The sequence below is a fragment of the Octopus sinensis genome, linkage group LG23, assembly GCF_006345805.1.
Source record: "Octopus sinensis linkage group LG23, ASM634580v1, whole genome shotgun sequence".
In the NCBI taxonomy this organism is placed as follows: Eukaryota; Metazoa; Mollusca; class Cephalopoda; order Octopoda; family Octopodidae; genus Octopus; species Octopus sinensis.
The window spans coordinates 26,445,935-26,473,200 of record NC_043019.1 but is presented as its reverse complement, the minus strand read 5'-3'; the positions used below and the strand labels follow the sequence as shown (position 1 = coordinate 26,473,200).

Genomic DNA, 27,266 nt, shown 5'->3' with positions numbered 1-27,266 from the left:
GGCTTTCACTTCTAACAAAGGTAGGTTGTTTAGATCCAAGCAAATCTGATTGAACAGACCCATGGTTAAAGTTATTTCAACTCTAATATCTAGATAAGCTTAATATGCTTAGATAAGCAGGGTGTCCAGAATGTGTCCGCGCCTTGCCCAAGATGGTCGGCTGCGATTTAATTTAAAAGCGAATTTTTTAGATAGTTTTTGTTTTATTTAAAAAGAAAATGCGAGATTATCCAAGTTAGAATGTTTTTGATCATAGATCGACTCATTAGAGCTGGATCTAAAAGCTGAATGACAAACCCTGGCTGCAGCTTTCGGATTGAAACAAGTAAAAGAGTAAAACAATAAGTCTGTGTCCTGTGATGGAAAATGGAATTGGAATCTCATTGTCTGTGGCACCAGTCCTTCTTTCCTTGTTGTGATTCTATTAAACTGGGTATAGTATGTGCATGAGAGAAAAACTCCAACTGTTGTAATTCCCGCCAATATATATTCTGTTACGGAAAACCAAGATTGTTTGATCAGCCATGGCGTTCGGATGAATAATTATAGACTTACCAAAGCAACTCCTTTATGACGAGTTTCTACTGTTGCAGTCAAAAAAAAAAAGGGGGTCACCTGGTGAGCCTGATATTAACATTGAAAGCAATGAACATGGGTTGACACAGAATCCTGAGAACAGCTTGCGCATAACAAACCCCTTATGACGTACCCCATCAGCAAAGGCGCAAAATCCTCATTCAGGCAGCAGAGACCATACTTGAATTCCGCAAAGCCTGGTCAACAGGCGCCTCAAATGAAACCACAGACCACACGATGCCTCACATGTGGTCTTTATTCTTTATTTCCACGCCAGAATCTGTCTCAACCATTTAGGAACACGTGAACCCAGTCAAGTGTGTAGTCTTTATCGATCACCGATGGAAAGAACACAAATATAAAATTCGTTAAATAAGATAAGTTCGTATTGTTTGAAGAGAGGTGAGCTGTGAATTTCCAAGCATGGCCCTCATTTTAAAAAAAAATAATTTTATCGAAGAAATGCCCTCTTAAATACTGAGACCAGCTCTGCACAGTCAAGATCATCACAACTTGGCTCTTTAAATTAATCAGCCTCGTTTTAACCTTTGACAATTAGCGTCTGTCGTTGACACTTCCAAACACAAACACGCACACATAGATACACACATACACATACACATTCATGGATACACACATACACACACACACACACATAACCAAAAAACGGTTGGCAAAGAATTGTTATATGGAATTTTTACAGAAATGGTATATTTTCTTTCGTTATTTATAGCGATATATCGGAAGAATTCGCCCCTTAAGTTAATTGAATTTGTCTTTGAGAAGAATGAATTAGATTTGGGCCATTGAAAACTGAAAGAAAACAAAGAAATTTAAACGGAAAGGACATTTAATAAGGATTATGCCTCGGCGAAAGAAACGACGAAGAAGTGGATGTCGGACGAATAACACACCATTGCAAGATGGGCAAACATCATCGATTACACGCTGGGTAATTTGATTTCTTTTTTAAAACTTTATACATCATATGTAAATATATCAATACATAAACACACCGCACACACATATACACCCAGATATATACACACACACATGCACAGATATAGACACATACATACATACGTACGCGCATAATTCTTGTATATTTAAAATGGCTATTCAGAATTAAGCAAGAGGCGCAGGTTGTAGAGACGAGCAAGGGTTAACGAGCTAGCATGAGAGTACTTACAATTAAGATTGGAGATCCCTTTTTTTTTTTTAGCACTAAGGACGAATCAGAAGGGCAGAAGAACCTGTGGGGTGCATGTGTACCTAGAAAAATGATTTTATAAATCCATAAATAGGCGACTCACTGTTTTGGCCTTGAGGTTGAAACCGTTTTGTCTCCTTTAATGACTTGTTTTCTATAGAATTTAAGATTTAAATACGGACATGGGGTTTCACGCTCTTGCTCTACGTAATCACACGACCCGCTAGAAATAACAGCCAAATCTCTTAAGTCATACACAAAGAGGGACGGATTGAAACCCATAGAAGCCCTAAGCACTTAAAAGATTTTGGTGCCCCCCCGTATAAATATAATTCAAAATATAAACAATAATAAACCACAAAATAAATTTTTACATTTCAAAATGAAATAAAACTTAACTGTAAGATGCAAAATAAATGTTTGTTTTTTGCGTACTTCCATTTTATATTTCATCAGTTACCTATTTTTTTTTTTAATTGCAAAGTCTTTGATCAGATCCTGACTATAACGCCATGAACACTTCGAAGTATATTTCCGATCATATAAACCTCCTCGAATATTTATTTTAGCAAGTTTAAAGTGTTTTCTTTTGTGCCGTAAACCATTTACAATTTTTGTGGTACCTCCCTGCTCCCCCCCCCCCCCGCTTTCCCTTGCTGCCCTAAGCACGTGCTTGATTTTGCTTAATGGTTATTCCAGCGCTGGTCACACTGTAAAAAAAAATACAAAATGTAATCTTACATAGATTATGTCTGTGAAAAAAAAATGGGATGGTCACGTTTGAAGCACTTTTGATCATAGATCTGCAGCGCCTGGGACTAAATATCAACAAGAGAGGTGTCTGGATGTCAACAGAAGTGTAACGATGTGTGTCCCCTTCCCTGTTCCACCGTCCTAGATCTTAATGATCAGGTTTCAGAACCCAATGTCAATTTAATACACATCTGAGCAACAGGGGGAACACTATATAATGGACGAAGGTTTCGTTGACTTACCGTGATGTGAAGGAAGTGGTGTTGCTGCTGCTATTGCTGCTGCTGTTGTTGATGATGATGATGATGATGCTGGTGGTGATGGTGATGATGATGAAGTCCCTGTCAGATTCAATGATAAGCATTCAGTGGCTCAGCTACCCCCTCGCTAAATGCGCGTGTAAATGGATAAGTGACTGAGTATACCTCAGGCACATGTATCCCTTACATAATTCTCCAGCACCAAAGCAATATGACATGAATTCCCTCTACAGTCCTTTTCACAAACTTCCACACAGTTTCCATCTCCTCTATTTTTCTTACATGACTATGATAAAAGACACATACTCAGGATTCCCCTTTGTATGACTGAATAACTGGCTGAGTCATTAGGGTGTCAGACAAAATGCTGTGTTGTAATTCATTCCAGTACATTGTGTTTCAGGTTCAAATCCTGCCTAGCTTGAGTGTGTCTTTTATTCTCCTGTGGAGGTCAGTAAAAGAAATAATGTCTTAGGACAGTGGACCAGTGGAAATGTTAGAGTACTGGATTGGATTTGCTTGTATTTGTTCTGTCTCTTTGCATTGTGAGTTCAAATCCTACCAAAGTCAGTTTTGTTTTCCATTCTTCTGAGGTTAATAAATAAAGTAACAGTTTAGGGTGGTGGATGGTAGAAATGGATGGAAGCACTCCGTCGGTTACGACGATGAGAGTTCCGGTTGATCTGAATCAACGGAACAGCCTGCTCATGAAATTAACGTGTAAGTGGCTGAGCACTCCACAGACACGTGCACCCTTAACGTAGTTCTCGGGGATATTCAGCGTGACACAGAGAGTGACAAGGCCGGCCCCTTGAAATACAGGTACAACAGAAACAGGAAGTAAGAGTGAGAGAAAGTTGTGGTGAAAGAGTACAGCAGGGATCACCACCATCCCCTGCCGGAGCCTCGTGGAGCTTTTAGGTGTTTTCGTTCAATAAATACTCACAACGCCCGGTCTGGGAATCGAAACCGTGATCCTATGACCGCGAGTCCGCTGCCCTAACCACTGGGCCATTGCGCCTCCGGTAGAAATATTAGAATATTGGATGGATACCTTGTGGTATTCATTCTAGCTCTCAGCATTCTGAGTTCAAATCTCACAGTGGCCCACCTGGGTGGTTGACTTAATCCCTCATCCAGTTTAACACCATCATCTGACAACTTGGGTCCCTTTAACCCGGCAGCATTTAAACTGGCCATATCTGGCTCAAAATATTCTTCCTGTTTTGTGTCCAAACTGGCCTGATCAGGCCTCTCACTCCTACCCTACAATGTCATTCTAAAAATCAACTGTTACATCATCAAAATCTCAAGGCTATGAGATAGGCATGGCTGTGTGGTAAGAAGCTTCCTTCCCCAACCACATGGTTCCGGGTTCAGTCCCTCTGTGTGGCATCTTGGGCAAGTTTCTTCTGTGAAAGCCTTGAGCCAACGAAAGCCTTGTGAGTTGGTTTGATAGACAGAAACTGAAAGAAGCCTGTCATATGTGTGTGTGTGTCTTCATGTCTGTTTGTGCCCTGCCATCACATAACAACTGCTGTTGGTGTGTTTACATCCCTGTAACTTAGCAGTTTGACAAAAGACAAAAGAGAGAGAGCATAAATACCAGGTTTTAAAAAATAAAGCCTTGGGGGCGATTTATCCGACTAAAAGGTAATTGTTCAAGGTGGTGCTCCAGGGTGGTGCTCCAGTATGGCCACAGTTTAATGATGAAACAGGTAAAAGATAGAAGATAAATTAGCATAAGATTTGACAGAGTGAAAATCTTATTACTAAAAGGTTAATAGTGTCTACCTGGTTGGATAAGGATAAGAAAACTCCTTCCTGAATCATAGAGATCACAGGGCTAATTTCCTGGGTTCTGTGATGTAAATATTTATTTCCTTGTTGTCCACAGGGGGCTAAACAGAGAGGGGACAAACTAGGACAGATAAAGGGGTTAAGTCAATTATATTGACTATAGTGTTTAACTGGTACTTATTTAAATGACCCTGCAAGGATGAAAGGCAAAGTCGACCTCAATGGAATTTGAACTCTGAACATAATGGCAGATGAAATACCTATTTCTTTACTACCCACAAGGGGCTAAACACAGAGAGGACAAACAAGGACAGACAAATGGATTAAGTCGATTATATCGACCCCAGTGCATAACTGGTACTTATTTAAATGACCCTGCAAGGATGAAAGGCAAAGTCGACCTCAATGGAATTTGAACTCTGAACATAATGGCAGATGAAATACCTATTTCTTTACTACCCACAAGGGGCTAAACACAGAGAGGACAAACAAGGACAGACAAATGGATTAAGTCGATTATATCGACCCCAGTGCATAACTGGTACTTATTTAATCAACCCCAAAAGGATGAAAGGCAAAGTCGACCTAGGCAGAATTTGAACTCTGAACATAACGGCAGACAAAATACCACTAAGCATTTCACCCGATGTGCTAAAGATTCTGCCAGTTCGCCTCTGTGGTGTAAATATTGATCCCTGGATGGATCGCCAGTCCATTGCAGGCTCACCCATTTTTGCCAGCTGAGTGGACTGGAGCAACTTGAAATGAAGTGTTTCACTCAAGAACACAATCATTACCTGGTCCAGGAATTGAAACCACAATCTTACAATCACGAATGCAACACTTTAACCACTACAGCATGCATCTGCTCCGTTGCTCTCATTCAGGCCAAGTCTCCAATTTGTTGATGCCTTCCTTCCTCTCCCTCTCTTTTTCCCACTTGTCATAGAGACCCCGTAAAAGGATTATGCCCCTTTTCCTTGATTAAAAGATGAAAAAAATAAGAGGGATCAAATCGTGGATCTTCTAATTGTGAAACAAACTTCTTAAATCTCCTCAGCCCTACCTGTATCCTCAGTTCTTAAGAACCGAGAAACTTGAAGGGGTCAGTGAAGTATGCCTGAGTTTGTAGTCAGAACTTAAAGGGAGAAAACTAAATATAGCTTGATGCATTGGTCATTAAAATAGATACCAGTAATATACAAGGGCATTGATTTGACCAATTACCCCTCCTCCTAATTCCCACCCATTGTAGCAATGTTTTAAAAGTTCTTTAATTAGTCTTCATTAGTTTATATTTTGCATTTGTAATGTTTTCTTCGTATTTGGATAGTAAATATTCTTTTCTACTCTAAGCACAAAGCCTGAAAGTTTTGGAGAGGGGGCCAGTCGATTAGACCAAACCCAGTACGCAACTGGTACTTAACTTATTGACCCCGAAAGGATGAAAGGCAGAGTCAACCTCGGCAGAATTTGAACTCAGAACGTAAAGACAGACGAAATACTGCAAAGCACTCTGCCAGGTGTGCTAACATTTCTGCCAGCTCACCACCTTTCGAATAGTAAATAAGAAGAAAACAAATGAACTCTTAATGAGTTGAATTTATGAATCACCCAGTTTTTGATTCTCATTTTGTTCCATTTCATCTTTTGTTGCTTTATTAACATCAGATAGGCATGAACATCACAACACATGCTTGTACTTGGCTTACGCACTGTTAAGGGTCATTAACAAATATATAAGAGAATATGGACGACCAAATGGCTGATCGGTTAATGGACAAAGGAACAGAGAGAAATTAGTAGTTTGTATCTTGTGAGTGATACTAGCTCTAGCATGGCTGTGTAGTTAAGAAGCCCCCTTCATAATTACATGGCCTTGTGTTCAATCTCTGTATGTGGCACCTTGGGCATATGTCTTTTCCCATTGTCTCAGGTTGCCCAAAGCTTTGTGAGCAAAATATGGTAGTTGGAAACTGCATGGAAGCCCACTTGACTTAAACTTAATCCATCTCACACTTTAACACCACAACCTGGTCTTGGGGCTACAGACACTGATCTTCCTCTTCTCAATGGAAATTTTGAAATATAAAATAACCCTGCTGTTAAATGAAGGTCTAGGTTAGGGGCAGAAATTAATAGATGCTATTTTTTAGTATGTGATACACATACATTCAAAGATCAAGTTTGTAGTCATGCGATAGTGTTAATGATAAAATTAATTCTTTTAGAGAGGGTGCTATAGTAGCAGAAATGACAGATTGTAGAGCTAAATTTCTTATACTGCTTAATTATGTCTCATTATGTATTGTCCATGGTAAAATGTAGAGCTAAATGCTAAATGTAGAGCCAAATGCCTTGCACAGTTTAATTATGTATTGAGTTCAAATCCTGCCAGGTTTGCCTCTCACTCTCAGGACTTGGTAAAATAAGAAATGTAGCTAACAATACCCTTTATGTTTGATGTGGGGAAATCATTAATTACTATGAAAAGATTTAGTGTCCTTTGTATATTGAGGGGTCTTTCTGACTGAAGTTGTGGTTTAGCTCTAGGTTAGGTTTGATGGAGGAGACCCCTGATCATGGATATCATTTTATTTCAGATAAAGTGATGGGCTCAGAAAATGATTTTCTCACCAGCAACGAAATGACATGGCACAAGCCAAACTAAGCACAAATAGTTAGGCATTAAGTTGATGCTTTCAGATCAATGTTTCATGCTTTCAATGAGCCAATTCTGTCCTTTGACTTAGAGACATGGACAGTTCTTGTAGGTCATTAAAAATTATTTGATGCTTGTTATTCTCAACATAGTAGAAGTTAAAAAAAAAAAAAAGAGAGGATACAGCTCAGTTGTGTATCAGTGCTTGTGGAGCATTGGGGAGTGAGAACTTGGCAATTAGGTGAAAGATATGTTATTGATCATAGGTCTGGTTGAACTGGCCTTTGATCAAAGACATTCCACCTGTGACGAACCTGTTTTTTTGTATACCTAAGATTAAATGTACCTCTCTATTTATAAGAGAGTAGGAGTAATTTGAGGGAACTTGGCTGCTATTTCTAATCAGGGGAGCGATCACATTGAGATTCCCTTGTTGGCTCATGCCCTTTTTTTTATCTCATTTTCTGTGGCTATTACTATTGTTTTTGTTATTATAGATGGTGATCACGTTATTGTTTCATTGCTACAAAGTTAATTACCACACCATCTAATTAAATTTATTTGCTTCATTGTCAACAAAACAGCCATCATTTTAACAGTTCTCCTACTGCCTATAGCAGTGAACATGACTCTTCCTAATTTGATAGACAGAAACTGAAAGAAGCCTGTTATATGTGTGTGTCTTCATGTCTGTTTGTCCCTTGCCATTGCACAACAACCAGTGTTGGTGTGTTTACATCCCTGTAACTTAGCAGTTTGACAAAAGCCAAAAGGGAGATTATTTTAAGAAGAGGACAGCAAAAATGGACATTCACACACAAAAAACAATCAAACTGACCTGACACCAAGACACTTGTCTGTTGTCTCTCAAATTCCTCATCAAGTATGGTCAGGAGACAAACTCTGTCAATAATCTGAGTATACTTCAAAGCATACAAAATTATTTGTTCTCAATCACGGAGGCAATGGCTTTGGGCCTCATTGAAGCAGTGACAAGTGACCAAGACCTTTGGTGATATACCATGCTTGAGAAGACCTATCAAGCCAGGTGAAAATGTAGTCGTGGCCGAAGCTGGTGTCACATAGCTGACACCCATGCTGGTGGCGCGTAAAAAGCATCCACTACACTCTTGGAGTGGTTGGCATTAGGAAGGGCATCCAACTGTAGAAACCATGCCAAATCAGATTGGACCCTGGTGCCACTCCCCAGCTTACTAGTTTTCAGTCAAAGTGTCCAACCCATGCCAGCATGGAAAACGGACGTTAAATGATGGTGATGGTGATGAAGATAGATGAAATAGACACTGAAAAAGGTCTCCACAGTTATTGCACGTCTTATGATGTTAACGCAAATACGTGTCTTTCTCACACACACACATAACAGATCTCAATATACACGTCTATGCTTGCATATAGTGCCATATTTTACATGATTCATATTTACACACGCACATACACACACTGACATTTGTTTAGTTCTGAGGTTTCACATGTAACATAAGTACAAGATATCGATACGTATATGTTTATGTACTTGTAGATCCTCAGAGCACATACATGTTCTCATAGCGTGTCTTCATACACATACAAAGGCGTCTATATGTACATCAGCTCTCTGTATATACACAGTCACATACATATGTTGTCTCAATATATATATATATATATATTAGAACAAGTAGAAAGATAATTTTTTTTCAACAGATAGATAGACTGATGGATAGATGGATGGACAGACGAACAGACAGATAGATTAAATAGACAGATAGATGGATAGACAGACAGACGGATAGATTGGTGGATAGACATATGGACAGACAGACAGCTAGATGGATATACAGATTAGATAGATGGATAGACAGATAGATAGCCGGATGGATGGATGGATAGATGGACAGACAGACAGGTATATAGTTAGATTTAAGGCGGCGAGCTGGCAGGATCGTTAGAACGCTGGGTGAAATGCTTTGCAGTATTTCGTCCGCCGCTGTGTTCTAAGTTCAAATTCCTCCGAGGTCGACTTTGCCTTTCATCCTTTCGGGGTCGATAAATTAAGTACCAGTTACGCACTGGGGGTCGATGTAATCGACTTAATACCTATGTCTGTCCTTGTTTGTCCCTTCTGTGTTTAGCCCCTTGTGGCTAATAAAGAAATAGGTATATAGTTAGATTGGTAGCTAGATGTTATTCTTTTACTTCTTTCAGTCATTTGACTGTGGCTATGCTGGGGCACTGGATTTAGTCGAGCGAATCGACCCCAGGACTTATTCTTTGTAAGCCTAGTACTTATTCTATTGGTCACTTTTGCTGAACCACTAAGTTATGGGGATGTAAACACATATTTCCGATCATATAAACCTCCTCGAATATTTATTTTAGCAAATTTAAGGTGTTTTCTTTTGTGCCGTAAACCATTTACAAGGTGCCACGCAGTAGGACTGAACCCGGAACCATGTGTTTGGTAAGCTACTTACCACACAGCCACTCCTGTGCCTATAAATAGATGGATTTAATATCCACAAGCCTATTAGCTTACATACACTATTTTACTCTCTTGAATTAATACATGTACAACCTCAGTACATGTGTGTGCGCATGCCTATACGCATGTATGTATGTACTTATGTACTTACGTATGTATGTGAGTGTTTAGGAGAGTCTGTAGACGTGTCTGTGTGTGTGTACATGTGTATGTACGTGTGAATGTATGTGTATGTGCGTATGTACATACATACGCACATACATACATACATAAATGCATACATAAATACATACATACATACATACATACATACGTACATATATATCATGAACTTACTGTTACTGTCTCAGATGCAGCACAAAGCTTTATCAGTGAACAGGTTGCGGTCTCAAAGCGCCGAAAATATTTTGACAAATTAAATTTAAATGTTGAAGTGAATCTAACGGTTTTGTGTGTTTCTTAAATGGCTTATAAACACCTTCCACTCTGCAATTGTTTTCGTTCCAGCACACAATCTCAGATGAAGTCACTCGCTATGCAAGTACATCTCCATTATATATATTATATAGATATATATCATCTTGATCATCATTTTATATATATATATCATCATCATCATCGTTTAACGTCCGTTTTCCATGCTAGCATGGGTTGGATGGTTCAACTGGGGTCTGGGAAGCCAGAAGGCTGCGCCAGGCCCAGTCTGATCTGGCAGTGTTTCTACAGCTGGATGCCCTTCCTAACGCCAACCACTCCTAGAGTGTAGTGGGTGCTTTTTATGTGCCACCTGCACAGGTGCCAGATGAGGCTGGCAAACGGCCATGATCGGATAGTGCTTTTTACGTGCCACCGGCACGGGGGCCAGACGAGGCTGGCAACAGCCACAATCGGATGGTGCTTTTTACGTGCCACCAGCACAGAGGCCAGTCGGGGCGGCACTATACACATATCATCATCACCATCATCATTTAATGTTCACCTTGCATACTGACATAGGTTGAATGGTCTGACGGGACCTGATGAGCCACAGGGCCATGTTGAACTCCATTGTCAGCTTTGGCTTGGCTTCTACTGTTGGATGCCCATCCTAGCATCAACCACTTACCAGCTTGTAACGAGTGGGTTTTTTTTTTTTCGTGCCAACAGCACTAGTGAGGTCTTCGGGTAACTTGTAATACTAGAAAGAACAGGAAAAAAGGAAAAGGCTCCCTCAGCTAAGTGGGCAGGGTTGGGAGTATTTGAGAGGCAGGGAACAGTGGTTTTATGTCAGGTGTTAAGAGGGACAAACCCTGCCTCTTAAATCTTTCATTTGTACCTTGGCTTCTTAACAACCATCTGATTTACAAGCCATGGCAATCTTTTCTGCTCTAGGCACAAGGCCCGAAATTTTGGGGGAGGGAGCTAGTCGATTAGATCGACTCTAGTATGCAACTGGTACTTAATTTATCGACCCCCAAAAGGATGAAAGGCAAAGTCGACTTCGGTGGAATTTGAACTCAGAACATAAAGACAGATGAAATACCTATTTCTTTACTACCCACAGGGGGCTAAACACAGAGAGGACAAACAAGGACAGACAAACGGATTAACTCGATTATATCAACCCCAGTGCATAACTGGTACTTATTTAATCGACCGCGAAAGGATGAAAGGCAAAGTCGACCTCGGTAGAATTTGAACACAGAAAATAGCAGCAGACTAAATATCACTAAGCATTTCGCCTGGCATGCTAAAGTTTCTGCCAGCTCACCCCCTTACAAGCCATGGTAATCTGTCAAAGGCCTTCACCAGGTCAACAAATGCTAGATATAGGGTCTTACTTTTAGCTAAGAACTTACCCTGTAAATGTCTCACCAAAAAGACATCCTCAATGGTACCCTGATCTGAAACAAACCTGAATTGCATTTTACCTAAGCTATTTTCTTAATTAGATATACCATAAACATTTTCATAATTAGATCAATCAAAAGTGGCAAGCTGGCAGAATAGTTATCAAACCAGACAAAATTGCTATGGAGCATTTTTCTTCCAGCTTGACATTTAAATTTTGCTGAAGTCAAATTTTCTTCTCATTCTTTTGGGATTCAATAAATGAGTACTAGATGAGCACTGGGCAAGATCTAATACATCAACTAGACGCACCCCACTCAAAAGTTCAGGTTTTGTGCCTAGAATAAAGAGAACTTTTAAATCAACCTCTGTTGCCGCTTCTTACTGGAGCATTTCATTTATCCTCGAAAGTTGCAGATAATGATACTGTTTCAGTGAGAGAGTGTTTACGAGGTTATTTAACTAGGTAAAAATAACAACCGAATCTCCCTCAAAGAGCTTCTGTACAGTTTCCATGCACTTACATTCACAAGTGGACCCAAAGCTATAGCAGAAGACACTTGTCCAAATTATTGTGCAGTAGGACTGAACCTGAAACCATGTGATTAGAAACGACCTCCTTAACCCTTTTGATACCAATCCACCTCAAACTGGCTCTGTAGAACAAATGTCATGTTTTCAAAAGTTCTGAATTAAAATCCTCCTCCAAACCTTAGTCTCAATTTATGTTCCTAACACTAGCTTATTGATAACTAAGTTATTTTACTAAATTCTTTGTTATATTTAAAATTAATTGAAAGTAACACAGAGCATCTCTACAGAAATATAGTAACAAAAGGCGTAAAAGCACTCGTGCTAGTGCCATGTAGAAAGCAGTAGTGACAGTGCCACATTAACCCTTTTCTTACCAACCTGCCTGAAACTGCCTCTGGCTCTGTAGTACAAATGTCTTGTTTGCAAAAGTTCTGAATTAAAATCTTCCACCAAACCTTGGTCACAATTAATGTTCCTTACACCAGCTTATTGATAACTAAGTTATTTTACTAAATTCTTTGTTATATTTAAAATTAATTGAAAGAAACACAGAGCATCTCAAAATAAATACAGTAACGAAAGGGTTAACCACCCAACTGTGCCATCACCTATTGTGTGTCTCTGATTCCGCATTGGTTCTCCTTGCCTGTTAGCACAAATGTCAGTATTTTATTTTGACCAAAGCCAAAACAGTATTTCCTGTATTCTGTGGACTCGGTCTTGCTGGACACTCTTCTGTATGTTGGACATTTTAGATTTTTTTGTGGTATTTTCTCAGAAGTCAACTAGAATTTACATACCTGAAATTTTTTCTTATTTTATTTTGATATTATTTTCTAATTAGGTATAGGTGTGGCTGTGTGGTTATGAAGCTTGCCTCCTAATCCTGTGACTTTGGGTTCAGTTCTACTGCACAGCACCTTGGGCAAACGGCTTCTAATAAAGCCCTGGGCTAACCAAAATTTTGTGAGTGGATTTGGTAGATGGAAGCCAAAAGAAGGCTGTTGTATATACATGTATGCACACATGTATATACAACAGCATGTGTGTATATGTGTATTTATGTGCTTGCATATGTGTGTGTTGTGTTTGTCCCTCACCACTACTTGACAACCAGTGTTGGTTTGTTTATGTCCTCGTAACTCAGCAGCTCAGCAAAAGAAAACCAACAAAATAAGTACCAGGCTTAAAAAATAAGTCCCAGGGGTGATTTGTTTGACTAAATCCTTCAAGACTGTGCTCCAGCATGGCCACAGTCCAAGGTCTGAAACATTTAAGAGACAAACAATAATTCCCCACATTCTCCTCTTTCATACATGGTTCCTGTCTGATAGTATCCAGACATTGTTTGGCAGAGTTTGCTAATTGTGTCTCTGCAACCATCCCAGAGGGTGCAGTACTCACTAAGTCAAAGCTTTTTCTATGTGGTTTTATGTTTTATCACTGATGGGATGATGGATTGACACAATCATCAGAGTGTAGGCAAAAAAAAAAAAAGCTTTGCAGCATTTGTTCCAGCTCTTTATGTTCTGAGTTCAAGCCCTGCAAGGATCAACTTTGGCTTTCATCCTCTTCGGTTTTAGACGATAAGAACTGAGATAGGCTTACAGTCAGGGTGGCCATTCTCACCCAGAAATCGACTGAGAGGAATCTATCCATCAAATATCAGCCTCATTACATTGTCTCCATTGTTTATTACCATCTGACCATCTTGTCTTGCCCCAATTTTATCTGACCAGGCTTCAACATCTGCTCTTTAACATCTTGGAGAAGGAACATGTTCCACTGATCAGAGGGTCCGTCGACTGCTTATACCTTCTGTGTTGAAGGCTCACTATGGCTGAGGATGGGCAGGTGTGCACCAAGGCTGCAGCATCTAAAAAGATTCCAGGATGGTGAGAAAGTATCTCATTAGCTCACTGATTGTGAGGTACATTTTATTGCAGCCAATCTCTTTGATACAGCTATAAATAAATTTGGGTAAAATGAAGACCAAAATTAGACTCATGACATCTGGAATGTTGTTAGATACTCACATATTTCTACCATTTGAGTAATGTGGCTGGTGTTACATAAACCCTTTGTGTTCTATAAAGTAGGGGCTCCCCAACCACCAAGCTGCACATCAGTCTCTGGCCTTGGATCATTTGGCACCAGACCACACAGAAAGAAGTAATTTTTAAATTTTGTATTGTATTACATAGCCTGGATTCAAGTTTTGGAACAAGGCCAGCAAATTCAAAGGAAGGGGATAGGGATAAGTTGATTATAGCAACCCCAGTGTTTCACTGGTACTTATTTTATCAACCCTGAAAGAATGGAAGGCAAAGTCAACCTCAGTGGAATTTGAATGTAAAGATAGACAAAATACCGCTAAGCATTTTAACCAGCACGCTAGCAATTCTGCCTGCTCACAGTCTTTGTATTACATATATTACAATGTAATGATAGAAATAAAGGGCATAATATACATGTGATAATTACATTATTATATATGTAATAATTAAATTGTATATTATGCACTTTATTGTGGTTTTATTATGTGTGTGATGTATTGTATGAAACCAGTCTGTGATGCAAAATAGGTTAGGGTTAGATTTGAGGCAACAGTGATGATTTTCTTAGGGAAACTTCATTTTGATGAGGCTCAACTAAACAACTTATTCCAAAGGTCTAAGAGTCTGTGGAAAACTCCATGAACCCCTGTCCTGGCAGTTCTACAAGAAGGATAACTGGTTTGGGATAACCTCTACATGTAACAAGTAAACACTACTCTGCCATTCAGACTTGTTTGAGATGTATGTAGTGCTATAAAACTTTGCCATACACTCTTCATCGGCGACCAATGACCAAATATTGTTGACCTGTGATGTTATGTCAAACGATTGTTCTCACATGTAGGCTGAATCTGGTTAGCAACCAAGTCTACCATGGAAACTGCTCCTCCACCTTCCTTTGACTGTGAAAGGCCAGCAGTTTTCTCCTGTTTGGTGACCATGGTTAAAAAGATTGTCTGGCAGAGGAGAATGAAATGACTGAAAGCCTTCCTTTTGGATCAACCTTTATTATCTCCTTCAGGTACCACTTGGAAAGGCATTTGAAAGTGGAGAGAGAGAAATAGAAGAAAGAGAGAGAGAGAGAGATGTCATCTTCCTGTGAATTTTCTGAGAGGTGGGCGAGTGTAGCACAAATGTCCTGCATGAGTGAGCTCACCCTCAACATGAGCTTGTAGCTTAAGTAGATACTTTGAAGAGGGTACTTGCCCTTTGTGTTCATGGTAATCCTGGAACTAGAAGTTCATTGGAAGCTGCTTCTTGCCCATATTGAGACATCTCATTTCATGCATCTTGTATCCTGTTTTCTATACTTTTCATCTCCCAAAGGTCAATAAAATTTATTGTTCTTTTCCCTTTAAATTTATGACCTTGTGCCTAAATTAGGAACCATTAAAAAAATTGTTGCAGAATCGTTGCTGTGCTTGTAGTATTTCTTCCAGTCTTTTACATTCTAAGTTCAAATCTTGCTGTGGTCAACTTTACCTTTTATGCCTCCTAGATCAATAGGCAAAATTAACAGACAAGTTCTGGAATTGATTCGCAAATTCTCTCTCCCTAAAATTGCTAACCATATGCTAAAAATTTGAAGCAATTATTCATCATCATATCATTATCATTTAATGTCTGCTTTCCATGCTAGCATGGGTTGGACGATTTGACTGAGGACTGGCGAACCAGATGGCTGCACCAGGCTTATTATTATTATTATTAGTATTAGTAGTAGTAGTAGTAGTAGTAGTAGTAGTATATAACTGTTCAACATTTGGTAGTTTGAGGCAAATTTCTACTGCACCACCTGATACACCTCCCTGTTGCTGGGGAGTATGCAGCATTGTGTGCTCTTTTTTTGCTATTGGGAGTGTGCAAACCCTTCCCAGTATTGTATTGTGTGTTGAATGTGTATTGTGTTGGGTATCCAGCCTGCCAGTGGTAGTTTATTTCATTGGATATTTGCTGTATAGAGTGTGTCTTGTGGATTGTTTTGTTTAGGTTGCATTATCGAATTGATAGTGTCTTGCATATGATGTGGGCTATTATTATGCTTAGCAGTATTTCACCCATCGCTACATTCTGAGCTCAAATTCCGCCGAGGTTGACTTTGCTTTTCATCCTTTCGGGGTCAATAAATTAAGCACCAGTGAAATACTGGGGCTCGATGTAATTGACTTATCCCCACCTCCAGAATGGCTGCCCTTGTGGCAAAATTTGAAACCATTATTATTATTATTATTATTATTATTATTATTATTATTATTATTTATTACTGATGTAATTGTTTATTCTTTTAATTTTTATCCTTTTAGGTTCATCATCCATCATCGTCATCAGTCACGTCATCATGTGAACAGAGTCCTTCGGTGTGCACAATAAGAACTACAGGCAAGAAACCCAAAGAAATATCAATCACCTGCATTGTCGAAGACGGTGCAACCATCACTGAAGACACGACCATCCTACTACAGAATCCACAGCTGTGTAAAGACAGTGAAGAAAAGACCACTTTGTCAACCGAACTTGACAGTGACAGCAGTGTGACAATCCATGCACCACACTCGCAAATTACGCTCTGCCATACAACAGAACAGCTTGCTATAAATGAGGGAAATATCTTTTATAAACTGAGACACATGTGCGCCACCTACACATTATTTCAGGGAACCACATGGAACAACATGTTGTATATATTGCTGCCTTTTGCCTTACTCTCCATCAGTATGTTAATAGCGACCTTCTGTATGGGAGGATCTTCACCGACAGAGCAGTGTGACACTAACAGCTACTCTAGATACAGCAAGGCTTTGTACCAATTACAAAAACAGTTCAGATGTCAGAATGTATGGCTTTGGCTCACTTTACGTTCGGTCGTCTGGAACGTATTTTATGAACCTAAAGAAGACTTACCAGGTGTCATTCTGTTTGTGGTACCTCTCAAAATGACCGACACAGGATATAACATTGCTCTGAATGTTGTTGAGATTTTCAATGCCCTTCATGGCCATGATGTTTCTACCCACATCAAATTCGGTAGCATTGGCATGACCGGGTTGGCTCTATCTGATTTCCAAAGCAAGCTCTACTTGGAAATTGAAACAATACAATCCAAGTGCCAACCTGCTGTTCTGACCGATCACTTGGAAATGGTCTCCGGCGTCGACATAAACTTCATTACTTACACCTTAGTCGAGAAACTGATCTGTAACAAACTGTTTGTCTTCACCATCTACGTACCCCTTCACAAAGCTAACCCTTTGAAAATACCTGAATATCTGTGGGAGATTTGGCAAACGAAGGAGACAGAAGTGAATTCTCTGATAGCAAGGCTTACTGAGAATATGGTATTTATTTCAGCCACTGATTAATATTCACAGTACAACACCATAAACGGAAGCAGCTTTTGCTCTTCTGAAGACTGACATACATGTGTTGTGCATGTATTGTTGATTGTATGATTTCTAATTGAGGACATCTTAGAAACCTTCACCAAAGGAGGCTTGAAACAACCTCAAACTACTAATCTCTATGAAAAGGAACTTCAAAAGTAACGAGAGCTGTTGACCTGTTTTAAGGGTCATTAAGAAAATACATACATGTGTATATACTTAAATGCATTCACAATATGAATATGAATATACGTGTATATACACACACGCATACATATATATGTGTGTGTGTATACTTATGTATGTGGAAACACATGGAGTCATATGCATAGACACATACAAATATTTAGATGTATGTTTGTACAATCAAACATATATACAGATATGTATATAATATGTATATAATTGCATATGTACATTCATGCATACATATTAACATTCGTACATATACACATACATATGTATATATATATGAACATTCAAACAAATTTTCATACATAAATACATTCAAAAAAAAATATATATATATATATACATACATTTATAGATAGAATGTACACAATTATGTACACACATAGGTATGTATGTATGTATATACGCATACATATATCTATGTATTTAGGGACAAATGTATATGTGTGTCTTGTGCATGAACGAATGTGTGTGTGGATGTATGTATATACATATATAGATATACATACATACATACACACACACATTCGTATATGTATGTATATATACATACACACACACACATTCATACATGCACACAGACATATACATTTGCCCCTAAATACATAGATATATGTATGCGTGTATACATACATACATGCATACATAACTATGTGTGTACATAATTGTGTACATTCCTACATATATATGCACCTGTATACACACATGCACATATGCACACTCATACAGATGCATGCAAACACACACACACACAAACACACAAATGCGTGCGCACACACACACATTCTATTTTCAAATACAACAGAAAGAGAAATTGTTATCAATTGGAAAGAAAAAAAAAACGGAACACATATGGTCTGTATTAGTTCTGTAAAGTTATTAACTGTTGCAGCTAAGGCCATGCTACAGCACCACCTGTAGATGTCTGTAAATAATTAAAAACAAACCTTACATTCTTTCAACGATGTGTGATTTACAGAGATTGATATTTGGGACTTTGGCCAGTGATGGTGGCAGTGGCAGCGGTGGTGGTAATGGTGGTGAAGGTGGTTATAATGGAAATGGTGTGGTGGTGGTGGTGGTGGTGGTGGTGATGGCAGTGGTGGTGGTGAAAGTGGTTCTGATGGAAATGGTGTGGTGGTGGTGGTGGTGGTGGTAATGGTGGTGAAGGTGGTTCTGATGGAAATGGTGTGATGGTGGTGGTGGTGGTGGTGATGGCAGTGGTGGTGGTGAAAGTGGTTCTGATGGAAATGGTGTGGTGGTGGTGGTGGTGGTGGTGGTGATGGCAGTGGTAGCAATAATTGTGGTGAAAGTGGTTCTGATGGAAATGGTGTGGTGGTGGTGGTGGTGGTGGTGATGGCAGTGGTAGCAATAATTGTGGTGGTGGTGAAAGTGGTTCTGATGGAAATGGTGTGGTGGTGGTGGTGGTGGTGGTGGTGGTGATGGCAGTGGTAGCAATAATTGTGGTGGTGGTGAAAGTGGTTCTGATGGAAATGGTGTGGTGGTGGTGGTGGTGGTGGTGATGGCAGTGGTAGCAATAATTGTGGTGGTGGTGAAAGTGGTTCTGATGGAAATGGTGTGGTGGTGGTGGTGGTGGTGGTGATGGCAGTGGTAGCAATAATTGTGGTGGTGGTGAAAGTGGTTCTGATGGAAATGGTGTGGTGGTGGTGGTGGTGGTGGTGGTGGTGGTGGTGATGGCAGTGGTAGCAATAATTGTGGTGGTGGTGAAAGTGGTTCTGATGGAAATGGTGTGGTGGTGGTGGTGGTGGTGGTGATGGCAGTGGTAGCAATAATTGTGGTGGTGGTGAAAGTGGTTCTGATGGAAATGGTGTGGTGGTGGTGGTGGTGGTGGTGGTGATGGCAGTGGTAGCAATAATTGTGGTGGTGGTGAAAGTGGTTCTGATGGAAATGGTGTGGTGGTGGTGGTGGTGGTGGTGGTGATGGCAGTGGTAGCAATAATTGTGGTGGTGGTGAAAGTGGTTCTGATGGAAATGGTGTGGTGGTGGTGGTGGTGGTGGTATTGGAGGTGAGATTTTTTCCTTTGTACAGATTCAAGTTTTGATGCAACATCGATCAAGGTTGAAGCATTTTATGTATTAAACCACATCTGATGATGACAGCCAGTATTGTTTGCATTGACACATGCACATAGACACACAAACACACATACACACACACATACATATGTGTGTGTGTGTATATATATATATACTCTATGAAGTGGTTGGCATTAGGAAAGGCATCCAGTAATAGAAACCATGCCAAAGTAGACACTGGATTTTGGTGCAGCCCTCTGGTTCACCAGCTCCTGTCGAACCATCCGACCCATGCCAGCCACCATGGAAACGGACATTAAAGGTCGATGATGATGATAATGATGATGTCTATTACATCCCTTGTTTTCTTTTAAGGATTTGAAATTTTTTTCGAAAAGAGGTAACTGGTTTCTAAAAAAGTAACAAAATTCTGTTGCTAGAATTTAAACAACAAAACTGGTAGAATATTTACATGTTAAACTTTAGAAAAGTGTTGCTTACTTTTACTGTTCCTCTTACAGCATGTATATTTACAGGGTGTATATAAGTTGATCTCTTTGGCTAAAAACTATAACTTTACACGGTTATTACTTAAGTATTTTCTAACATAACCAAGTACACCAAGGATTATGGTTACAGATGTTCACTTTTCATGTAACCTGAGGGGCTGTTAATTTAAAGGCAGTTCATCATCATTATCATCGTTTAACATCTACCTTCCATGCTGGCATGGGTGGGACAGTTTGACAGAAACCTGCACCAGACCTCTGTGACTGTTTTGGCAGGTTTTTTACTGCTGGATGCCCATCCTAACACCAACCACCCTGCAGAATGGACTGAGAGCTTTTTACGTGGCACATGTACAGGCAAGGTTTTTACAGCTGGATGCCCTTCCAAATGCCAACCACTTTACAATGTGGACTGAGTGCTTTTTAAGTGACACCTGCACTGACTGGGCCACCAAGTAACCTGCCAGACAAAAATCTTTTGAGAGGGGATGGGGCATTGGAGGAGGTGATCTTGTGTCAGATGATGAAAGGTTAGAGTAAGACAGAGATAGGTGTCTTGCTGTAGAGGAGGCACAAGGTTACCTGGGCAGAAAGAGAGAGAGAGGAAAGCAGAGATCAGGAATGAAGATGGAAACAGGTGTGCCACCACAAAGGAGATACATGGTTGCCCAACCTGAAGGAAGTGCAGAAGGAGAGAGAGTGTGGGAGATAGTAGGATAGAGATGGTGGCAAAGTGCTAGGCATACTCACAAGAGATCAGAATATAAATGGGATGGTCAAGTAAAGGCAGTGTTATCCATTTCTAATATTCTACAAGAAATTTCTGGTCATGGGTAAAATATTAATTTGTTTGGAAACGGGTGAGGGTCGGTGACATGAAGGATATCTGATTTTAGAAAATACGGCACCATGAATTCTGTCCAACCCATTCAAGCATGGAAAAGTGGACATTAGAATAATGAAAATGACAACAATGATGATGATGATAAAGTTAAAATTCTATTCGGGTACTTTTTCAGACAGAGTTCCACAGATATCTTCTTCCTGCATTGATATCATGTATTATATATTCAAGTATTATTGATGTTAAGTGTGACATATCAAGTATCATTGATATCAAATATACAAAGTGCCATTGATGTATGATATCAACTATGATTAATACCAAATATCCTTGATATCAAGTATCATATCAAGTATCATTGATATCACGGTATCTGGCATCCATAACAGACTATTGTTAATTTGTGATCCTAAACAACAATATCAAGTCTGTTCTGTTTCAATTCCATTGCTGTTTTTATTTTTGTAGTCCTGATACAAGCAAAAATGCTTATTCTAAAATCTCTCTAAGAGATCAACACAGTAGTTGTACTAACAACTAATATTCGTAGCCACTTCAACATGGCTGTCCGTTCGAGTGGACTCTACTGCGATTTTTTTGTCCCCAAGAGGACCTCTCCTCTATCTGGTTAATGATGCACAACTGCATCCAATAACATTGAGAGCGGGGAAACGAAACCCTACCATCTAGTAATGGGGCCAGTACTGTCCAGTATTGAGGAGTGGCAGAAATAGCCCGAAACCAGGACTGGTCTACTGGTCCCAGCACTAGGAAATGGTAGGGCTTCGCTCCCCTACTCACAATTTTATTGGATGCAGTTGTTCGTCATTAACCAGCTAGAGGAGATGTCTTCTTGGGGTTAAAAAAATCACAGTTTAAAGTGGCTATGACTAATACTCGTCAGTCCTGATATAATATTCTTTTCTGCCAAGGTTGACTTTGCCTTTCATCCTTTCAGGGTTGATAAATTAAGTACCAGTTGCCTACTGGGGTTAATCTAATCGACTGGCCCCCTCCCCAAAAATTTCAGACCTTGTGCCTAGAGTAGAAAAGAATATTTTAAATTCATCCATCTCAACATATTTGCCATATTTTCCAGCATAAACATCGACATAGTATATATAGCTTTGATCTTTTTTTTTTTCTGTTAGGGAATATGTTTATTACATTATTAGAACATTTGGCGCTCCACCGGTTACAACGATGAGGGTTCCAGTTGATCCAATCAACAGTACAGCCTGTTCGTGAAATTAACGTGCAAGTGGCTGAGCACTCCACAGACATGTGTACCCTTAACATAGTTCTCAGGGAGATTCAGCATGACACAGGAAGTGACAAGGCTATCCCTTTGAATTACAGGTACAACTAATTTTTGCCAGCTGAGTTGACTGGAGCAACGTGAAATAAAGTGTCTTGCTCAAGGACATAATGTGCTACAAGTCCAACCTTCATGACTGAAAGGGATCTTTTGATATCGTTATGACAGGATACATACCCCAAATGTCTTCTACTATAGCCCAAGGCTGACCAATGACTTGGGAAATTGGTAGATGGAAACTATGTGGAAGCCTGCTGTGTGTGTGAGAGAGAGAAATAAACACTTTATTTCACATTGCTCCAGTGCACTCAGCTGTAGAAATGAGTTGCAACATCACTGGTGCAAGACTTAGCAGTTCAGCATAAAAGAATAATAGAATAATAATAAGCAGCAGGCTCAAAAAAATAAGCACCGGGGTTGATTCATTCAACTAAAAAACCTTTGAAGGTGTGCTCCAACATGGCCACACTCCAATAACTGAAACAATAAAAAATAATTTTTTTTTTAACAATATGAAACATGGAGAATTTCAGAATGTACCTCAGTTTCAGAAACATGTTACCTTGCTTCCCATGTATCAAGTGCACATGGATGGAACCAGTTTTACTCCGTTCCAACACAGAACTATTCCATGCCCAGCATAATCGCCTAATGACCCCTTCCCACATGACTGCCTTCGTTTTTATTTGATGATGGCTTCTTTCCAGTCAACTCAAATAATGGTAATGTGCTATGCTAGACTCATATGCAGTTAAATCCACAGTGTAGAGGCAGGGATTAACAAAAGTCCCTCGTTAATTAACAAAACAGCAGAATTGGAGGAAAGTAATGATGTTCTGTATTGGCAGAAGCTAATGATATTTTCATTTGGATGCAAGAATGGAATTAAGAAAATGAAAGAATATAGATACCATTATGTATGTTGTGTGTGTGTGTTTATGTGTGTGTTTCATGTTACTGCAATTTAAACATTGTGAGTTGTGCAGTCATCTATAACAACAGCCATGCCTCAGTGATTTCTGATCTTCACACTTTACCGATTGGATTTCATAAAATATACATTAGAAATAGCACACACAACACACAGCAAAATTTTCAAGATATTTTTTACTATTCTGAAAAGCACTGATTTAGTTTCATTTTCAATGCAGAATTATAAACAAAGAGCTGTTTTAATACTAGTTTCAAATCTTGGCACAAAGCCAGCAATTTCAGGGGAGTGGGCTAATCAGTTACACCGACCCCAGTACTCAACTGGTACTTATTTCATTGATCTTGAAAGGACAAAAAGCAAAGTCGACCTTGGCAGAATTTGAACCCAGAACATAAAAGATGGATAAAATACCACTAAGCATTTTGCCAGGTGTGCTAACGATACCACCAGCTTGCCACCATAATGAAGGTGAACGTTGGTTTTAACTTCTAGCACCAGGCTAGGAATTTAGTGGGATGGGGGAACATGGTAAGTCGATTAAATTGACCCCAGTATCCAACTGGTACTTATTTTATCAACCCTGGAAGGATGAAACGGCAAAGTCAACCTAGGCAGAATTTGATCTCAGAATGTAAAGACAGATGAAAATACTGCAAAGCATTTTGCCTGACATCTAATGATTCTGCCAGCATGCTGCCCAAAGAGCTGTTCTGAAATTAATAATTCTTTCAAATATTGGCACAAGGCCAGCAATTTTAGGGGAGGGGGTAAGTTGATTATGCTGACCCAATACCCAGCTGGTACTTATTGACACCAAAAAGGATGAAAGGTAAAGTCAACATTGATGGTATTTTGAATTCAGAACATAAAAAAGCAGGAAGAAATGTTTTTAATAATAATAATAATAATAATCCTTTCTACTAAAGGCACAAGGCCTGAAATTTTGGGTAAGGGACTAGTTGATTACATTGACTGATAATAAAAAGAATAGCAATAGTTTCAAATTAAGGCACAAGGCTAACAATTTCAGGGAAGGAGTAAGTCGATTACAGCAACCCCAGTACACAACTGGTACTTCTTTTATTGATCCCAAAAGGATGAAAGGCAAAGTCAATTTTGATGGAATTTAAAGTCAGACAAAATCCGCTAAGAATTTTACCCCATGTGTTAATTCTGCAAGCTCACTGCCTTAATAATAATAATAATTATTATTATTATTGTTATTGTTGTTATTATTATTATTATTATTATCATAGTTCAAATATTATTATTTCTGAAGAAACAAGACAACTTACATAGGGGAGACAGCATGTAGCATAGGAGAGTGGATAGGTGAACACAGGCAGGAGCTCAGAGGAGAAAAGTTTGCTCTATCAACACACTCAATTAGAACATAGAGGTTCAGTTAATAACATAGATGTTAAGGTGTTATCAACGCATAGAACAGACATGACACTTAGATTACAGAAGCCACACACATAGTAATAAATAAAGCCTCAACAGAAAACACAAATAGAACAATAACACCCGCCACCACACAACGCAACATGACAACTAAAGACAGAGTGGGAGGGGAAAAAGACACAGATACAAACTGCATAATACATAAACAAATATATACACACACCAATGACACATACACATACTTAAGATGAAGTGGGAAAGAAAAAGAGAGATAAATAAATAAATGAAAAAACTTAATAATGGGCATGGATAGAAACAGTATAGTAACCAAACCCACATACACAACCACACAAATCATACATACTATAAGACACATTGATATGCATACACACACACAGCTACAACCACATGCACAGATAAGGATTCAGACCAGATAAGGATACACAGAGACCTCTGAAGATATGCTATAACTGAGAAGACCCAGCAAATAAAGTGTGATCACAGCTGTAACCTACACCAGTGTTGCATAACCAACCAACTCAAAAAGTAGCCTTGGATCATAGGGCAACATGCTGTGCTTGAGGAGAGCTATTGAGTCAAGTACATCAACATCAAAATGAAATCAAATCACAATCAAATGGAAATTGTAGTTGCGGTCCCTGTGCTGGTGGCACATAAAAAGCACCATCCGAACATGGTCAATGCCAGCCCCCTCACCCCGACTGGCTTCTGTGCCAGTGGCACGTAAAAAGCACCATCCAAATGTGGCCGATACCAGTACTGCCTTGACTGACTTCTGTGCTGGTGGCATGTAAAAAGCACCACCAGATCGTGGTCAATGCCAGCCCCCACTGGCCCATGCCGGTAATACATAAAAAGCACCCACTACACTCTTGGAATGGTTGGCATTAGGAAGGGCATCCAGCAGTAGAAACATTGCCAGATCAGACTGGTGCCTGGTGCAGCCTCCTGGTTTTCCAAACCCCAGTCGAACTGTCCAACCCATGCCAGCATGGAAAAACTGACGTTAAACGATAATGATGATGATGATTACCATAGGGAGGCAGAATGGACTAAACAGAACAGGAGACATGTGGGATGAAGAGTTGCTCAAGAGGTCACAGGTGTGTGATGGAAGATTTCCAAAGAATGTAAAAGCAGAACAATAATAAATTAAAAGTAAAGAACAAATATATAGTAGAAAAGATTGTTTGCCAACATAACATGGCAGTCCTGGTTTAGGACTAATGTTACTGTAATTTAGCTCCAGGGGACATCGTCTCCAGTTGGCTATACGACACGATCTGTGTCCTTATGTTTTCAAACAAGGGAATCTAGCACCCCCACTCAGTTCAAAACAATATCTGTGTATCACGATTTCCGGGTGCTAGATTCCCTTGTTTGAAAACATAAGGACACAGATTGTGTCGTATAGCCAGCTGGAGACGATGTCTCCTGGGGCTAAATTACAGCAACATTAGTCCTAAACCAGGACTGCCATGTTATGTTGGCAAACAATCTTTACTACAAAGTATTGTTGCTAAGATTTAAAAATGGTAATTTTCTTAATATATAGTACATGTGTTTATTTGGCCAGAAAAAAAGAAAAAGACTATCGCAAAATCTAACAATATCTGTTTCAACACACGATTTCATATCAGAAATCTTGCAAAACAACTACATAAACGTGTGTGTAGTGTAGTTGTATGGTAAGAAGCTTGCTTCCCAACCACATGGTTCTAGGTTCAGTCCTATTACATGGTACCTTGGGTAAATTGTCTTCTATAATAGCCTTGAGCTGACCAAAGCCTTGAGTGTATTTGGTAGATGGAAACTGAAAGAAGCCCGTCATATATATATATATATATATCTGTATTTCTCCTACCACCACTTGATAATCAGTGTCAGTGCATTTATGTCCCCATATCTTAGCAGTTTGGCAAAAGAGACCGATAGAATAAGTACTAGGCTAAAAAAACAGTCTTGGGGTCAATTTGTTTGACTAAAATCCTTGAAGGTAGTGCTCCAGCATAACCGTGTGTGTCTTTGTGTTTGTGTTTGTCCCCCCCCCCCACAACATTTTTTACAACTGGAGTTGGTTTGTTTACATCCCTGTAACTTAGTGGTCCAGCAAAACATAACTGACAGAATATGTACTGGGCTAAAAAAAAAAAGAAAGAACTGGGGCTGATTTATTTAACTAAACCCTTGAAGGCAGTACTCCAGCATGGCCACAGTCCAGTGACTGAAAAAAAGTGTAAAGGTGGTGAAATGGTAGAATCATTAGCACGCCGGATGTCCATTTTTACGTTCTGGGTTCAAATTCTGCTTAGGTCAGCTTTGTCTTTTCTCCTTTCAGGATCAATAAAATAGGTACCAGTTACACACTGGGGTCAATGTAATCGACTCACCCCTTTCCCGAATTTGCTGGCCTTGTGCCAAAATTTGAAACCACCATTTGTTTCTAAATATTTATTTACCTTTT

At 39.4% G+C, this 27,266-nt stretch overlaps 1 protein-coding gene and 1 long non-coding RNA gene across 3 annotated transcripts; one reads left to right on the top strand and one right to left on the bottom strand.

Annotated features, from left to right (window-relative positions):
* The first annotated feature begins 632 nt into the window (after positions 1–632).
* LOC118767656 lies at positions 633–17,807 on the top strand. Of its 2 annotated transcripts, XM_036512570.1 has the most exons (3): positions 633–978; positions 1,310–1,528; positions 16,468–17,807. In XM_036512570.1, exons 2-3 carry the CDS (start codon positions 1,439–1,441, stop codon positions 17,521–17,523), a joined length of 1,146 nt encoding a protein of 381 aa, XP_036368463.1. In that variant the 5' UTR covers positions 633–978; positions 1,310–1,438; the 3' UTR covers positions 17,524–17,807. The 2 variants fall into 2 exon arrangements, with proteins under 2 accessions (XP_036368463.1, XP_036368462.1); XM_036512569.1 differs by lacking the exon at positions 633–978 and having other exon boundaries at positions 1,063–1,528.
* LOC118767658 lies at positions 4,286–24,995 on the bottom strand. The gene is made up of 3 exons (XR_005003576.1): positions 24,760–24,995; positions 18,516–18,522; positions 4,286–4,297 (listed from the first exon to the last, which is right to left on the bottom strand). It is a non-coding gene; the product is annotated as an uncharacterized LOC118767658 (long non-coding RNA).
* Positions 24,996–27,266: the final 2,271 nt, after the last annotated feature.

Coding starts and splice junctions, on each gene's coding strand:
- LOC118767656 (XM_036512570.1), top strand. CDS start 1,439: ATGCCTCGGCGAAAGAAACGACGAAGAAGTGGATGTCGGACGAATAAC. Junction 1,529..16,467: donor CATCATCGATTACACGCTGG/GTAATTTGATTT, acceptor TTATCCTTTTAG/GTTCATCATCCATCATCGTC.